This window comes from Paroedura picta, chromosome 6 (assembly GCF_049243985.1).
Source record: "Paroedura picta isolate Pp20150507F chromosome 6, Ppicta_v3.0, whole genome shotgun sequence".
NCBI lineage: Eukaryota > Metazoa > Chordata > Lepidosauria > Squamata > Gekkonidae > Paroedura > Paroedura picta.
In genome coordinates this window covers 80,723,674-80,739,364 of record NC_135374.1, presented here as the reverse complement: position 1 = coordinate 80,739,364, position 15,691 = coordinate 80,723,674, and the positions used below count along the sequence as shown (strand labels likewise).

The window sequence follows — 15,691 nt, the reverse complement described above, 5'->3', positions numbered from 1 at the left end:
TTCACCACACTGAATCTCAAGATTGAGTGGGGGTGGGGTGGGGGAGGGCCAGAACCTAGGAAGGTCACAGTGCAAGTGTATTATTTTGGCTTTCTGAAAACAACAAAAAATATATTCTGAGATGTCAAATACACCGAAATGCCAAATTTTTGCTTGGGTGTATCTGAGTGAACTTCCCTCATGCTTATGGGGGCTACTGGGGTAGGAGATATAAGGAAGAATGAGGTACCTTCTGCAACTCCTTTCAGGTTCCACATTACTCAACTGGGCCCAGCTCAGCTGGCACCAGGCTCCTTGGCTGAATTTTCCTGAGAAGATGCTGCCAAGGGAAGGAAGAAACTGGATGGCTTGAGCAGAGTCGCCTGAGACTTACCCCTTCTAAGATGGAGGTCCTGTGGCTAGAAAGGAAGGGGCCGGATCAGGCAGCACGTTTGCCCCCCCCCCAGCAGGGACTCAACTATCGCATTGCAAGCCAGGAATTTAGGGGTGACCTTAGTTGCCTTGCTAACTATGGGGGCACAGGTCAAGAAGGTAGCCAGCCAGGCATTTTTTCATCTTTGCCAGGCTTGGCTACTAGCGCCCTATCTTTTGCCTGAACACCTAGAGATTGTGATCCAAGCAACAGTCACCTCCAGAACTGATTTCTGTAACTCGCTCTGCGCGGGCCTGCCATTGACCCTGACCCGGAAATTACAGCTGGTGCAGAATGCGGCTGCTGGGGACCTCACAGGAACATCTTGGAGGTCCCATATCCCACCTGTGCTGAGGCAGCTGCATTGGTTGCCAGATGTGGCCAGGATTAGGTTCGAGGTCTTGGTGTGACCTTTAAGGCCCTTCACAGTCTGGGACCCACATACCTGAGGGACCTGGCCAGGGGAGGGGACCCTTTCAAGGCCCATTCTTAGGAATGGGCTTTGAAGCTAGTATATATATAAAGCTGAATACATGAGGGTCAATAAAAATACATTGTTTGATGGGTGTGAAGGAGAGAAGGAAAGGAAAAGTGGGGGCATTATGAGGTCTGCCAAGGAAGGGAATAAGTAAATAACTGGGAGGATTAAATTTTATGCCCCCACAAGTACTTGCAGTTCCCCTGCTTGTGTCATTCTGATTTCAGTTTATAAACTTTTAAGATTCACTCAGGAGGACATATGAATAAACCAAAACACTTGATACTGAAGCAAGGTATTATTTCCTATCAGTTGTAAGCAGCCAGTGGCTTGAAACTCACCAATGCCCCTTACAAAATTGCCTTTATGAACACCAAACACACATGCACAAAAAAAAATATTGGGTTTCTTCTGTGGTGACCATCCTAGGTCATAAATGGAATATGCATAGAATACATGTTTCTAATAGTGAACAGAAAATTATGAAGAGTGACTATTTTTTCTGTGTCAGATTGCCTTGCAACTTAATTGCTTTAAGAAAACCTTGTCAACTCTAGAGGTAGAAATGAAGCCTAGCATGTTGCTAACATAACCACTATTTGAAGAAAAGGTAATTAATCTTTCTCTCTGTTCTTTTAGTTGTTATATTCTGTATAGTTTCTGCACAAATTGTCCAGATGCTGTTAGCATTCTCCTTTTCCCTTCCAATAGCTCCTGATAATTTTGCCCAAATCTCCAAGGTCATCTTTTACATATCACTATATTTTCAAATGTTCCACATAAAAAGAAATATATGCTCGCCTAAATTGTCAGTTCAAGGAAACATTGGATTCAACACAGTTATATGTTCAGTGTACTGGTACATTTGATTAGTGGGCATTAATAGGCATTTCAAATACATGTATTTTAGTGTTACATCATTACAAGTAAATTTCATGCAAAATTATGTGTTTAGTGCTTTGGTACCTTAGGTGTTTGAAAGCTGTTCCACAGAATTTTCTTGGCAAAAATGTTACAAGGTAGTTTGCCAGGTCTTTTCTTAACACAGAGATCAAATGTAATCAAGAATTCATTCTTCTGGGATCATAAATTGATCAGACTGGTGATTGCAGTATGGAAATAACATGTCAAATTGCTCTGGGCCACTCAGCAATGACAAGCTTGAACCAAACATGGCAAGGCAAAGACATAAGGCTGATATGAAATGTAGATTAGTTAGATCTATCATATTTCCAATAGCCACTTATGGCTGTGAAAGTTGGAGATGAAAAAATTGTGGACAAGAGCAAAATTGATTTGTTTGAACTTTAGTGTTGGAGAAGGCAATTGCAGATTCCATGGACAGCCAAAATCACAAACAAATATTACAGCACATAAAGCCTGATATATCACTGGAAGGCAAATTCACAAAACTCCGGCGCACTTATTTTGGCCATATCATGTGATCCAACTCAATGGAGAAAGTAATTATTGCTAGGATTAGTCAGTGGGAAAAAGGGAGCCAGTCCAACAAAGAAGTTGGTGGTTAGATACGATCAAAATACACAATGGCCAAAACATTACATAACTGAGAGAAGTGTTGCAAGATCAAACATCATGGCAACAGCTGAGCCATAGGATCACCAAAAGCCAGACTCAACTGAATAGCTCACCTCATCATCATCATCATCATCATCATTACTTTAGATGTTCTTAGACCCGAACATGCATCAGTAGTTTGAGACCATATGAGACATCATCATCATCATCATCAATATTATATATATTTCCCTCCATTCCCCGTAGGCTCGTGGCGGGTAACAATAGTCTTTGTCCCCATTAAAATCTCTTTGATACTGAATCATCTGAATTGCCATGTTTTGTACTGTGGTGACTAGCCCAAACCACAAATCCAAACCACAAGAGCTAGAAGGAAGATGACTGGGTAATTTACAGTGTTTAGGGAACAGCTGTTTGAGGCCATTAATGAGTTTCTGAATCATATGTCTTATTCAGAAAAGAGCCCTGTTTTCTGAGGTCTGCAATAAGAAAATGTGAAGGTAATCAAAGTGTTAAAATTGCCTTCCTGATTGTTTATAATTGTAGATTTAATTTAAGAAAAGCAGTTAAGTCTCACTATCTAATGATGCTTTACCCTTACAGAACTTTACCAGAACAAAGGGATTTTTAATTGTTGGACGATTAATTCAATCCTTGCCTCTTCTGGCATATTGAGATTATCTACCAGTTGGGAGAAGTACAGAGAGTACTCTTCCTTTTAATGACCAGTCTTATAACTGTTCATCAAATTTACAGATTACAGCTCTGACAGCTCTTTGTGTCTGACAGCATGTTATATTGGTCATTCCACTAATGCAGCCTCTAACTAATGCATTTTACTTTTCTATAATGATTAGAAAGGCAGCTATTAATGCTCCATTGCTTTTCCTCAAGCAACAGAGCAGTGTCTCGCAATCACACAGAAGTGAAGCATTATGCTTTTGCTGAAAAACAAAAGTGTATGATTCCTCAAGCCCCTTGCTGTTTGCTTTATATTAGGCTTGGCTCCTTTTCAAACTAGTTTCTTTGACTCCTTATCATGCCTCATATCTTCTGCCTTGACTTTCTGTCAAAGCTTTACAAATTCTCTGCTGTTTTCCTTGATTCCACAAGGGCATTTTCAGTCTATTTCATAACTGCCTAGATTCCAAAGCTGCAAAAAGAAAAGAAGAAATAGCTGAGAATATCAGGGAAGTGGTACTCATCAGACATCAAGCTGTCTCTCAATGCATTGCTTTATACAGTTCTATTTTATAAGCCCTGAACAATCTGGTGGGTTATAAAGGAGTGTGAAATGCTACCTAGTGACAAATTCTCCAGTGTTTCCCTACCCATGCCTTTCTAGTTGGAAGCAGACATATCCAGGATCAAAGGGCAGCACTGGCATTAGGGAGAAGCATCCATAGCCTTGAAAAGGAACAGGTAGTGAGGGAAGAAGGAACTGGGTACAGCAGAAATTCAATGACTGGGGATACTGCCTAGATCATATTTTTTAAATCAACAGTAGGCACCCTAATTAGAAAACCTAGAGTAGCGTCTGTTCTAAAATCCCTTCTCAATGTTCCGTGCACACACAATTCCTGCTTGAAGGCAGCTGATTTTTGTGTTCCTTTGTAATATTTGAAGGGAGGCTTGCATAGGGAGGTGTGAAAGTTTTTATTTATAAGCAGGAAACAGTTAATTTTTTTTAGTAGAAGGTTGATATTCTTAATTGGAAATCCTTTACAGAAAAATGAAATGAGGGAAAAGAAATGTATCAAAGTTGCAATGGTTGGTAATAATTTAAGAACCTAAGAGTAAGCAAATGGTATTTGAGTAGATCATTATCTGGAAATTGAAGTGGCCAAAATACTAACTGTAACTGTTATCTTTTTGTTTTATCTTTTATACTAGCTTCAAAGCCCATTCATAAGAACGGGCTTTGAAAGGGTCCTCCCCATGAGCTTCCCGGCTGCTTTCCAGGCCACCAGGAAGTGCTGAGGGCGATGTATGATGTGCTCCACATACAAATTAAATAGGCAAGGTGACAGTATTCAGCCTTGCCGAACTCCTTTCTCAATTTTGAACTAATCAGTGATTCCATGCCCAGTTCTCATTGTTGCTTCTTGACCTACATATAGGTTTCTCAAGAGACAGATAAGATACTCTAGTACTCCCAAATACTTTGGCCACCTAATGAGAAGGAAGGACTCCCTGGAGAAGAGCCTAATGTGGGGAGCGATCGAGGGCAAAAGAAGGGGATGACAGAGAATGAGGTGGCTGGATGGAGTCACTGAAGCAGTAGGTGCAAACTTAAATGGACTCCGGGGAATGGTAGAGGACAGGAAGGCCTGGAGGATCATTGTCCATGGGGTCGTGATGGGTCGGACACGTCTTTGCACCTAACAACAACAAGTACTCCCATCTCTTTAAGAACTTGCACAATTTGTTGTGCTCCACACAATCAAAGGCTTTAGTATAGCCAATGACGCAGAAGTAGATGTTTTTTCTGGAACTCCCTAGCTTTCTTCCTGATCCAGCATATGTTGGCAATTTGATCTCTAGTTCCTCTGCCTCTTCGAAATCATGCCTGTACTTTTGGAAGTTCTCGGTCCACATATTGCTGGAGCCTAGCTTGTAGGATTTTGAGCATAACTTTGCTAGCATGAGAAATGAGTGAACATTCTTTGGTGTTGCCCTTATTTGGAATTGGAATGTAAACATTCTTTACATTACTCAAATGTGTATGATTCATGGTTAATTCTAAGTCTAAAATATGCCTTTTCTCCCTGACATTCTTTCCTGTGTCTACTAATATTTGAGAACCCCTTTTATTTTATTTTATTAAAGTACTTGTTGCAAACATTCTGGCCAGACGGCCTGGTAAAGTCATTCAGAGCTGAACAGCAAATTACTTATTGGTTTTGTTTCAGTAAGGCAGCGTGTGAAACGTCTGTAGAGAAAATTAGGGAGCTCCCAGGAGATCCCTTCCAACTCTATTCTATGATTCTAGGGCCATGTTTAGATTCTGAAGGTGTGATTTATTGGCTATACAATCAAGTCTCAGGCTTGAAAATGCACTCTCTGCATTTTCAAAGTTCTGAAGACCATACAGAGAGATTCTGGTCCCCCACCCTCAGTAGCACCTTTCTCCACAGGGCATTTGATTATTGATTGTGGGAGCTTTGTAAGTCAGTTAAGATAGCTCTAAGCACTGTCATTTAGTCAGTAATTTTCCCAAAGTAATTTTATGAGAAGGATACATGATTAAAAATGATTCCTACAGAGTTAAATAGAATCACTGTGATAAGTATTGACTTGAATCCAATATAGTGCAACATGCATGAATGTATTCCATTTTTCTTTTCTGTCAGTAGAGCCTGACACCCCAAGGAAAGTTGATTCTCATGGTAGTGGGACTTCCCTGGATTAATTGCCACACAAGTTAGGAAACTGCAAACAGAATTGCCAATTATGAGATGGTAGCTAGTGATCTCCCTGGATTTCCCAGTGACAGATATTAGTTTACTAAGAAGATGAAGTCTTTGGCATTATACCCCATTAAAATCCCTACCCTCCTCAAACCCCAACCCCCTCAAGCTCCACCCCCAAAATATGTGGGTGTTTCCCAGCCCAGGGCTGGCAACCCACACTGTATGAAGGAGGAAGAAGTGAAATTGATCCTACTGAAAGAGTTGGGAAATTAGAAGAGCAAGCATTATGGTCTTGCCTATAAGAAATGTTTTTTTTCGGTTAACATATGCTTGATTTTGTATAATTTTTAATCCCCTTTCCTTCTTTTAATTTAATTTTAATTTAATTAGATTGCAACCTTTTGTGCAAGGCTCTAGTTTTACAGGGATGTAGCAAATATTTAAGGTTATTCATAGTAGTAGTAATAGCAAGAATATAGTTTCTAGCTGCATAGTTTCTATAAGTCATCCTTGTCTTATGGGAAACTAATGTCCCTTTCGGCAGCTGGGCTGTAATTTTGATTTAAAAAGGTAGTTCAGAAGATAAGATGTTTGCAAGTCACAGTAGAGTAAATAGGCTTAGGGATTGGTGATGGCTGATATATCGTAAAAGAATAAGTAAATTATTTTGGGGAGAGAGTTTTCTAAGTGAAAAGTATTTTAAGCTGTTTAATGCCTTAATACACTCAGCCCTTGGGATAGAATGAGTTACACATTGAAATAAATGTTGAACACATTCCTCTGTTATCCTAAAGACATTTGTGTAAGGAGAAAATGTAGAGACATTTTATCTCTAATCACTTCCACATTAATGGTGTAACAATGCTAAAATGTTGGTAGGTGGCTGGTACTATATATTTTGTGAGAGAGTACCACATAACCTTGGACCAGCATCACAGCTTGTAGGAAAATACCTCACACCATAGGTTTTTACAATATATTTCCTATATATTTTACAATATATTTGCACACAATGCAAGTTTAATATGGATTTCTGAAGCACCAGGGAGAAATCCCAAGCAGAAGAACCAAGGTTACATATTTGTTCTGAATTCTGCTTTGAGATTCCTTCGGGTAGTAAAAAGCGGGGTATAAAAACCAACTCTTTCATCCTTCCTTAGTTTGTTCATTCTGCAAATGAGGTATACAATTTGCATTCTCATATTAAACTGTTTTGAAATACTGTGCATAGTTCTGGTCACCATATCTCAAAAAGGGCAGAGGAGAGCAACCAATATGATTGGGGGGGAGGGGGTTAGAGCATCTGTCCTATGAGGGAAAGCAGAAAAGAGATGACTAAGAGGGGAAATGATAGAGGCTTATAAAATTATTACCAGGGCAGAGGGAGTTAATAAAGAGGATTTTTTCTCCTCCCAAAATATTAGAACTCAAGGACATCTAATGAACTTTTGAGAAGTAGGTTCAGGATGGACAAAAGGAAATACTAGTTTACACAGAGAATGGTTGAAATGTAGAATTTGCTGCCAGAGGATGTAGTGATAGCCACAGGAATAAATATATTTATAAGAGGATTAAATACATTCATTGAGGACAAATCTATCATTGGCTACTAGCCATGGTGACTGAGGGGAACCTCCACATTCAGAGGTAATAAATATCTGAACCCCGGAGCCAGGAGGCACTATCAGAGGAAGATTTCATCTTCTGTGCCCTGTTGTTGGCCCTACCATTGGCCACTGCATGAGACAGGATGCTGAACTAAATGCACCATTGGTTTGATCCACTAGGGTTCTCCTTAGTCTTACCCTCAACTTCCAACTGAAATAGAGCCCTATTCCCTCTCCAAACTGGAGATCCAGTTTGGTGTAGTGGTTAGGAGTGCAGACTTCTAATCTGGCATGCCGGGTTCAATTCTGCACTCCCCCACATGCAGCCAGGTGGGTGACCTTGGGTTCGCCATGGCACTATAAAACTGTTCTGACCGAACAGTGATATCAGGGCTCTCTCAGCCTCACCTACCCCACAGGGTGTCTGTTGTGGGGAGAGGAAAGGGAAGGCGACTGTAAACCATTTTGAGCCTCCTTCGGGTAGAGAAAAGCGGCATACAAAAACCAACTTCTTCTTCTTCTTCTTCTTTGTCTTCGTCTAAATGACAGCCCTTCAACAAATAATTATATCCCCCCTCAAACTCTTTTTCTCCAGGCTGAGAATTGCTAATTGACACAGCTGTAAGGTTTAGGCTCCAAACCCTTAATCATCCTTGTCACTTTCCTTTATACCTTTTCTAAAGTTTCTATGTCCTTCCTATAAAAAAGCATCCAGAAGTGATACAATATAACATTTGGAGTCTGACCAGAGCAGTATACGGTGGTACTATCACATCTTGTGTCTTAGACACTACACATCTGTTGATATAAAGATCAAATTTGCCTTCTTTGCTGTCATATAATCAGTTTGCTGGCATATAATCAGCCAACAAAAGTGCGTTTAGTCAAGGCTATGGTATTCCCAGTTGCAATGTATGGCTGCGAAAGTTGGACCATAAGGAAGGCCGAGCGTCAAAGAACTGAGGCTTTTGAACTCTGGTGCTGGAGAAGACTCTTGCGAGTCCCTTGGACTGCAAGGCGAACAAACCGGTCAGTCCTAGAGGAGATCAGCCCTGACTGCTCTTTAGAAGGCCAGATCCTGAAGATGAAACTCAAATACTTTGGCCACCTCATGAGAAGGAAGGACTCCCTGGAGAAGAGCCTAATGCTGGGAGCGATTGAGGGCAAAAGAAGAAGGGGACGACAGAGAATGAGGTGGCTGGATGGAGTCACTGAAGCAGTAGGTGCAAACTTAAAAGGACTCCGGGGAATGATAGAGGACAGGAAGGCCTGGAGGATCATTGTCCATGGGGTCGTGATGGGTCGGACACGACTTCGCACATAACAACAACAACAAATCAGTTTTCAGTCCACCGATATCCCAAGGTACCATTCACACATGCTACTACCCAATTATGTATCCATTAATACTCCGTTGTATTTATTTATTTATTTATTTATTTATTTATTTATTTATTTATTTATTTATTTATTTATTTAATTCAGTTTATATCCCGCCACTCCGCGGAGGCTCGAGGTGGTCACAATACAATATATAATATACAGTACATACTTAAAATCCCCCAATAAAACTTCCATTAAAACGAAAGCGAAAAGCCCGATTGACCACAGTTCAAGATGTAATGCGACACAAAAATAATAAAAATCCCTATTTTCCCTGCTGGGGGGTGGACATGGGGAAGTGATTGTAAGCCACTGGCAAGGGGGGTCAGATCTACCTTAGCACGCCGGCCTCAACCATAAACCTGGTGGAAGAGCTCCGTCTTACAGGCCCTGCGAAACGCCAGAAGTTCCCGCAGGGAGTGTAACACTAGCTTAACTTGTTACCTAATAAATACAGAGACCTATGTTTCATAATTGTGAGGCTTTCCTGTCCCGAGTGGGTTAACTGCACTTCATGGTTCTCCTATATGAAAGTGGGGTGAGGAATTGTAACAGAGAGGGATTCTGGTAACCTGGTCTTCGTTTCCTACCCTCTGTCTTTCAATTTTATTTTCTGGGAGTTCCCTTCCTCCCTCTCTGGCTGGTGTGTTACCTTCTCTTTTATTGGACTTCTTAGGGCGTAAGAAGTGACCTTGGTTGTCTGACTCACACCCTGAGTTTTAAGGTTAACCTAAATAAATAAATAAAGCGATATATCCTCAGAAATCGTTGTTGATTCTATCTTTCAGGTACGTCTATTTGGAAGGTGTTTTTCTTCACCCCAAATTTCAGCCCAGAAGATTCCAATGGTTGTTACGATTACCATGTGTGCTTTTGTCAAGGTGATTTTGTTACATACCATAATCCACCATTACTATTTGATCTTTCCAAAGACCCAGAAGAAAAAAACCCACTAACACCAGAAACAGAAAGTCAATTCTATGATATCATTCAAGTCATTCAACAAGCAGTAAACAACCATACCACATCACTTCCCAGTGTTCCCAACCAGTTGTCTTTGGACAATATCCTGTGGAAGCCCTGGCTCCAGCCATGTTGCTCTTCCTTCCTACAGCTTTGCTACTGTGACCACGATATAGACGAAAACAAGGATGTGCTTTAAGTATATCATTATAAATATGTTTTAACACATAGAGCAAACAAAAAAGTAACCTGTAAAGTGTTACACAATAGTGATATAATGCAAAGACATTTAGATGGCTACAGAATATTTTGAGTGGGAAAGTGGCATTAGATCTCAGAAGCTAAGCAGGGCCAATAGTTGGAAGGGAGGCCATCAAGGAAGACTGCAGAGAAAGGCACTGGCAAATCACCTTTCTCACTTGTTTTGAAAGCTCCTTTGCTGGAGTTCCCATAAATTGGCTGTGAGCAACACACACACAAATATTTCACAGTATTCATACATGGGTTTTTAAAAAAAAATAATTAATACTTAAATTCAAAATCTTACTGCCTTTCTTTTAACTAATATTGGATTGCTGCTTTTATTAATACAGTATATTCCATATCCAAGAAATATAAGTATCAAATTAAACGTTCATGAACAAACAAGGAGACTAGCTCTCAGCATGCTTGCATGACCTAAAATTAAATCCTTATTTGTAAATTGGGCACATTCATCTTACATAGCCTGCCATCCACTGTCCATCTTAAGCAACCTCATCATGGGAAACAGACAACATGGAAATCTGTACCTCTGAAAAAATTGACCCTCCAAGAACCTATATGTTCTCAAGGGCTTGAGCAGAACAACCCCTCCCCCCTTCTCCATCTCCTCTCAACATTTCACCTTTCTGGATCATTTGATTAATTTACAGTCACAGTTTTTCTGCATATCTACACAATCCCTTAAGTATGAGGAACCCCCTGTCTTTTCTGTAGGTGGCCTCTTGTGCTGCTTTTAGGATCCGTACTGAGGCCATCCATATTGTTATTTGATCTGGCCATTGTCATATATTGGATGCAAACAATTAACAGAGCTGGCTCTTTGATGATTGAACTGTCTTCAGACTGCTATGTAGGAGAGCCACCCAAATTGCCCTTTCCTGTTGTACAGTGTCTGTTATACCATGTCTGTTAGTAGGACCAATAGCATCAGAATTTGTTCACATTTTTAAAAGGAACTTAATCCTCAAAGAAACAGTGGAAGTTGTTAAACAAAAATGATATCCAATATTGTTTCTTGTCTTATAAAATGTGTATTCCTCTTAACAGCCAATGCAGTCATTGAAGTGTATTAATAACTCACTGATGTCTTAGAATAATGTTACATTAATATTGATTTTATGATTATATGGTATTATATAATTGTGCATCACAAGAAGGACTTTGTATGATAGGACATGTATGGAACAATAATCCATTTTAGTCAATTGTTGTTTGTATACAGTACAAACAGTTTAACAGTTACAGATTCATCACCAATTAACTATAAATTATTCAGATGTTTGCATATTATTTTAATCTTTGAAATGCAACTTGGGGTTAACTTATAGTGCCATCCTAAGCAGAGTTATACCCTTCTAAGCTGTTGTACTTCAATGGAATTAGAAGGGTACAACACTCCATAAAATTGCATGGTTAATACCTGAACTTGGGCAGGTTTGGTTAGAAGTCACCGAGGTTGGTGGCTCTTAGTTCCAAAGAAGCATATATAGAATTGAGCCTTAATTAAATAAATCACAATCATTTACTGAACTATAAATACCATCATGTATCCAAAACAACGTTGTTAATCATGAGTTTTATGGGAATTCTCACTGATACTGAATGCTGGCACCTTTTTCAGGGCTCTTCCAATTCCTGAGGGGGGAATTGGTAGAAATCAGTGCATCCTTTAAGAGTGCTCACACCTTAAAGAAAAACAAAAAAGAAAAGCACTGTTGTTAATCAAGTTGCACAAGCAAAGACTAAATGAACAAAAGTACTAAATATGTTTTGAAGGAGACAGTATGAAACAGCTAATTTGTCAATATTAAATGATGAAATCAGAGTCCAGTAGCACCTTTAAGACTAACAAAGATTTATTCAAGGCGTGAGTGCAAGTCTTCGTCAGACTAAGGTGCTACTGGACTCTGATTTTATTGTGCTACTTCAGACCAACAAGGCTACTCATTTGAATCTAATATTAAATTATGTCTTTATTGTATGGCACTAAGTGATTTGTGCTTACAGCAGTCATAATAAATTTTCTGTCAGTAACTTACTGAATCCCCTAATTTACAGAGATTTGGGATAGACAGATAGGGTCCTTGCTTGCCCTTGGTTGAATTGCTATGATCTATGATAAAGGCAAACAGGAGGATTAATAAATGAGAAGACAGAAAGTGTGCTGGCCTAAGAAAGGAGAGTTAGAAAGATCCATAAAGCCAAGAACTGAAGAGAGAAACATGTTCATATTGATTGGAAACAACCAAATCTTTCTAAGCATCTAATGTTTTTAAAAGACAGGCCTAGGAATGTTTATTAGCTATAGTAATAAAATAGAATCTCCAATTCAAAGGCATCACACCTCTGATAATCAGTAGCCAAGGGACAATTGCAGAAATGGGCTGTTGTCATTATGCTGTACTTGTTATCTTTATGTCCTACTTTTTGATAGGCATCTGATTAGCTACTGTGTTCATGGGTTATTATGGGTTTAGGCTTAACCTGTTTCTGAGGCTCATCCTGGACTCAGCCGGCTTACTATCAGTCTGGCTGCCATTGGAGCTAGCCTCACCACTCCATGGGTGCAAGAGAAGGTGGGATGAAGATTCCCTTGAAGAGTTTGGAACCGGCAGTAGCTGAGGGGAAGACCCAGCCTCTGCATCCCATGCAGAAGCCACCCAGCAGCCAAAGGGGAAAGCTAGGAACATCAGTGGTGCTGGCTCAGAGCAAGCCTCAGCCTCCAATACTGTGGGGGAGCCGTGCAGTAGCAAAGGAGACTGTAACATATGCACTTGCTGGTCTGGTTAAGGTGTCCAGGATGGCAAGTCCATGTAGAAGCAGAGCTAGGGGGGTGATGGGGGTGGGGCTAGGAAAAACCTACCGACACTAAACACTCGTCAGAGAAGCCTGATATAGGAAGGGGCTAGGGTGATTGACAGCAGATGGCTGCTAGCCAGGGAAGTCACCATTCCCCATCCATATCTCATTGGACTGGGAAGCCTAAAGAGGGAAAACATGGGAATCAGGAAGCAGGGAAGTTCCCTAGCAAGCTGGGAAGTAAGTGATAAACATTGGTCTGAGGTCTAGGTGACCAGCTGTCCAAGATAGAGTGAGAAACTATGTGGCACACAGCTCTTTTCTGCCCATTCTAAGGCCATAGCAGGACAGACAAGAGGCAGCAGATGGGACAAGACAGAAAGGAGCTTTACATCATGATAGAGAACACAAGCCTCAATTCTACTGTGAGATGTTCTCTTCCTTGTGTATCAACCCTCCTCTGCTGGACTAATAGCAGATCCCTCCTGCCCCTGGCTATTTTGGAGGCCCCAACACTTTCCGGGAAACTGTACCAGAAAGCAGTCCTCATATTCCCATGGCCACCACAGACCTGACTAAGTGGGGCTAGTTGAGCACTGGCAGTATCTACTTTGGCATATTATTCCCCCTAATAAGCTAGCTCAGCCAAGAGCATGACAGTTGTTTGAACATAGAATTTTTAAAAGAAACCTTTTAAAATGTGTTATCTAAAATGTCTCAATTTTTCTTTCATGTTTTTGAATCCCTCCACCTCCAATAAATGATCATCAACAATACCCTTCTGGGTCGGATGACATTGTGAGATGTTCATGATGTTATAAGGCAGTGCCTTTTGTTGTGCTTGTTGTGATAATGATTTTTAAAAAAAATATGTGATGTGACCTGCTGTCTGTCAATATTTCTGACGAAAGCATTACAAAACACGAAACTTGAAATTTTAAATACTAAGTAAACTCAGTAGGAAATAATGCTAATGTGTTTCACAGTTCAACACTGATAATTTTTAACAATGTGTGAAAGTGAAAATTGCCTGATTTGATAGGAATAAAAATGATTAATCAAAGGGTTTGCTTTATGTGTTTCTTTTTCTCTTTTGCAGTTTGTTTTGAATGAAGTCATGTAATGGAATTTACTTAAATTAACATGCCATGTATTGCCATTTGACAATGACTGTGCAAGAGTTGATCTTAGTTAAGACACTGGGAACATTTGATTAATGTGCTTGTCCACATAAGTATTTAAGCTCCAGAGAGATTGTTAAGAAAAGGAAATCCAGGCCTTAGTCCCCCTCTGTCAGCTACATATGAAAAGTGCAGCAATTCATTGTCATGTCATCATTCACCACACTTTTAAGCAATGTATTACTTTGCCGAAGGACTGTCTCGGTGTTCCAGCCATCTTCATTTTGATGATTGCTAAAAATAAATGGTGATCCTCTTGGAGGGTCTGAGATTTATGTGGCTAAACGACAGCTCTCTTTGATTATCTTTCAATGAGATGCTGTCATGAGCAGGAGTCCCTGGAAGCTAGATGGTATTCTGTCCTCTCTGGGAATTCATAACAGTGACAGAAGTGTTTTCCTAAAGCCCAAGCGACTGCATTAATGTGAAGTGTGAAAGCAACAGATTATATTTCACTTTCTGCCTTTGAAATTTAAATAAGCAATCATTAAAATATACAACAGAACAGTTCTTAAAAAATGCTTAGGCTACCCCATTCAATTATTTTCTTTACTGGCTCAGTACTCCAACCAAATTACATTAAAAACCAAGCTTCTGTTGAAATGTCCATTTCTGTAGCGCATTGTGTAATACACTATGTGTGAGACAGTGAGGTGGGGTAGTGCAGTAGAGTTTGGGAAGGTAAACCCATCGAAAGCTAGGTTATGCTTGACTAGCACAATCTTTATGCATGTCTCAAGCATCATATAGCAGCATTGAAAATAGGCAACATATCATATTTTACTTATGGTATATGGATTGGCCTTTAGGTTTTAGTTTTTCTATTAAAATGCCATTTCCAGCTGAGAGGGCACACAATTCGTCATTGATTGTGCTTGTACAGGCTGACTATGGAGAGTAAGTTCCAAAGATCTCTAGAGCTTTCTGAAGGTCAAGGGGCACTCAATATGGAGGATGGTAGCTTCTTCTCAAACTGTCCAGAGGGATTGTTGCAGCATATGGTCTTGCGGATGTCCTTGACTATTCCAGGTGACTTGTTCTTCCGGTCCCCTGAGTCTTATGCAGCCCTTCTGTAAAAAGTTGTGAGCAGCTGTGTGGTTGTGGCTTTCAGATTTCTCAAATATTACTCTGTAGAAATAATTCCAGGTGTGAATCAGTGGTGGTGGAAAAATAAGTTCTTCAAAGTTTGAAGTTTGAAAACTCTGATGGACTGTTTATGCACTGGAGGTTTCATGCTTGGCTGCAGGCTGGAGTTTTAATTGTGGCCACCTCTTCCTGCACCCACATGGGGGAGCATTTGGCCTGGTGCACCTCATCCGCCCCCGACTTGTACTCCTCCATGAGAGCTAGGGCAGTGAAGTTCTCAGTGCATAAACAGTCATGGAGAGCTGAGGATAAGAGTGCTTTTTCCCAAGCAACATGGCAGCTTCAGTGGAAAAACGCATTGTTGTCTGGTCAGGTTTACCACTCCTTAAGATTCAGAAAGGTCTAGAAATGTCTAGAATTTCCTTTCCTTGGCTGCTCTGCTCATGTATGGTCCTTATCTGTGCCTGAACAGAAGACTGAATAAACAACAGTTACGGATAAGTGCAACCCTGTTTTCTTCCTGATTTATGGAAAACAGAGCTCAAGGGCCCATGTGGACATGCTTA

The 15,691-nt window shown here is 40.3% G+C and overlaps 1 protein-coding gene across 2 annotated transcripts in view; it reads left to right on the top strand.

Moving 5' to 3' along the window:
• The window catches only part of STS (steroid sulfatase), an 86,914-nt gene extending 72,993 nt beyond the window's left edge, over positions 1-13,921 (top strand). For both annotated transcript variants that reach the window (XM_077343296.1, XM_077343297.1), the window contains one exon: positions 9,621-13,921. In XM_077343296.1, coding sequence (XP_077199411.1) covers positions 9,621-9,994 — 374 coding nt within the window. In that variant the 3' untranslated portion in view covers positions 9,995-13,921. The remainder of the gene's footprint in view (positions 1-9,620) is intronic.
• Positions 13,922-15,691: the final 1,770 nt, after the last annotated feature.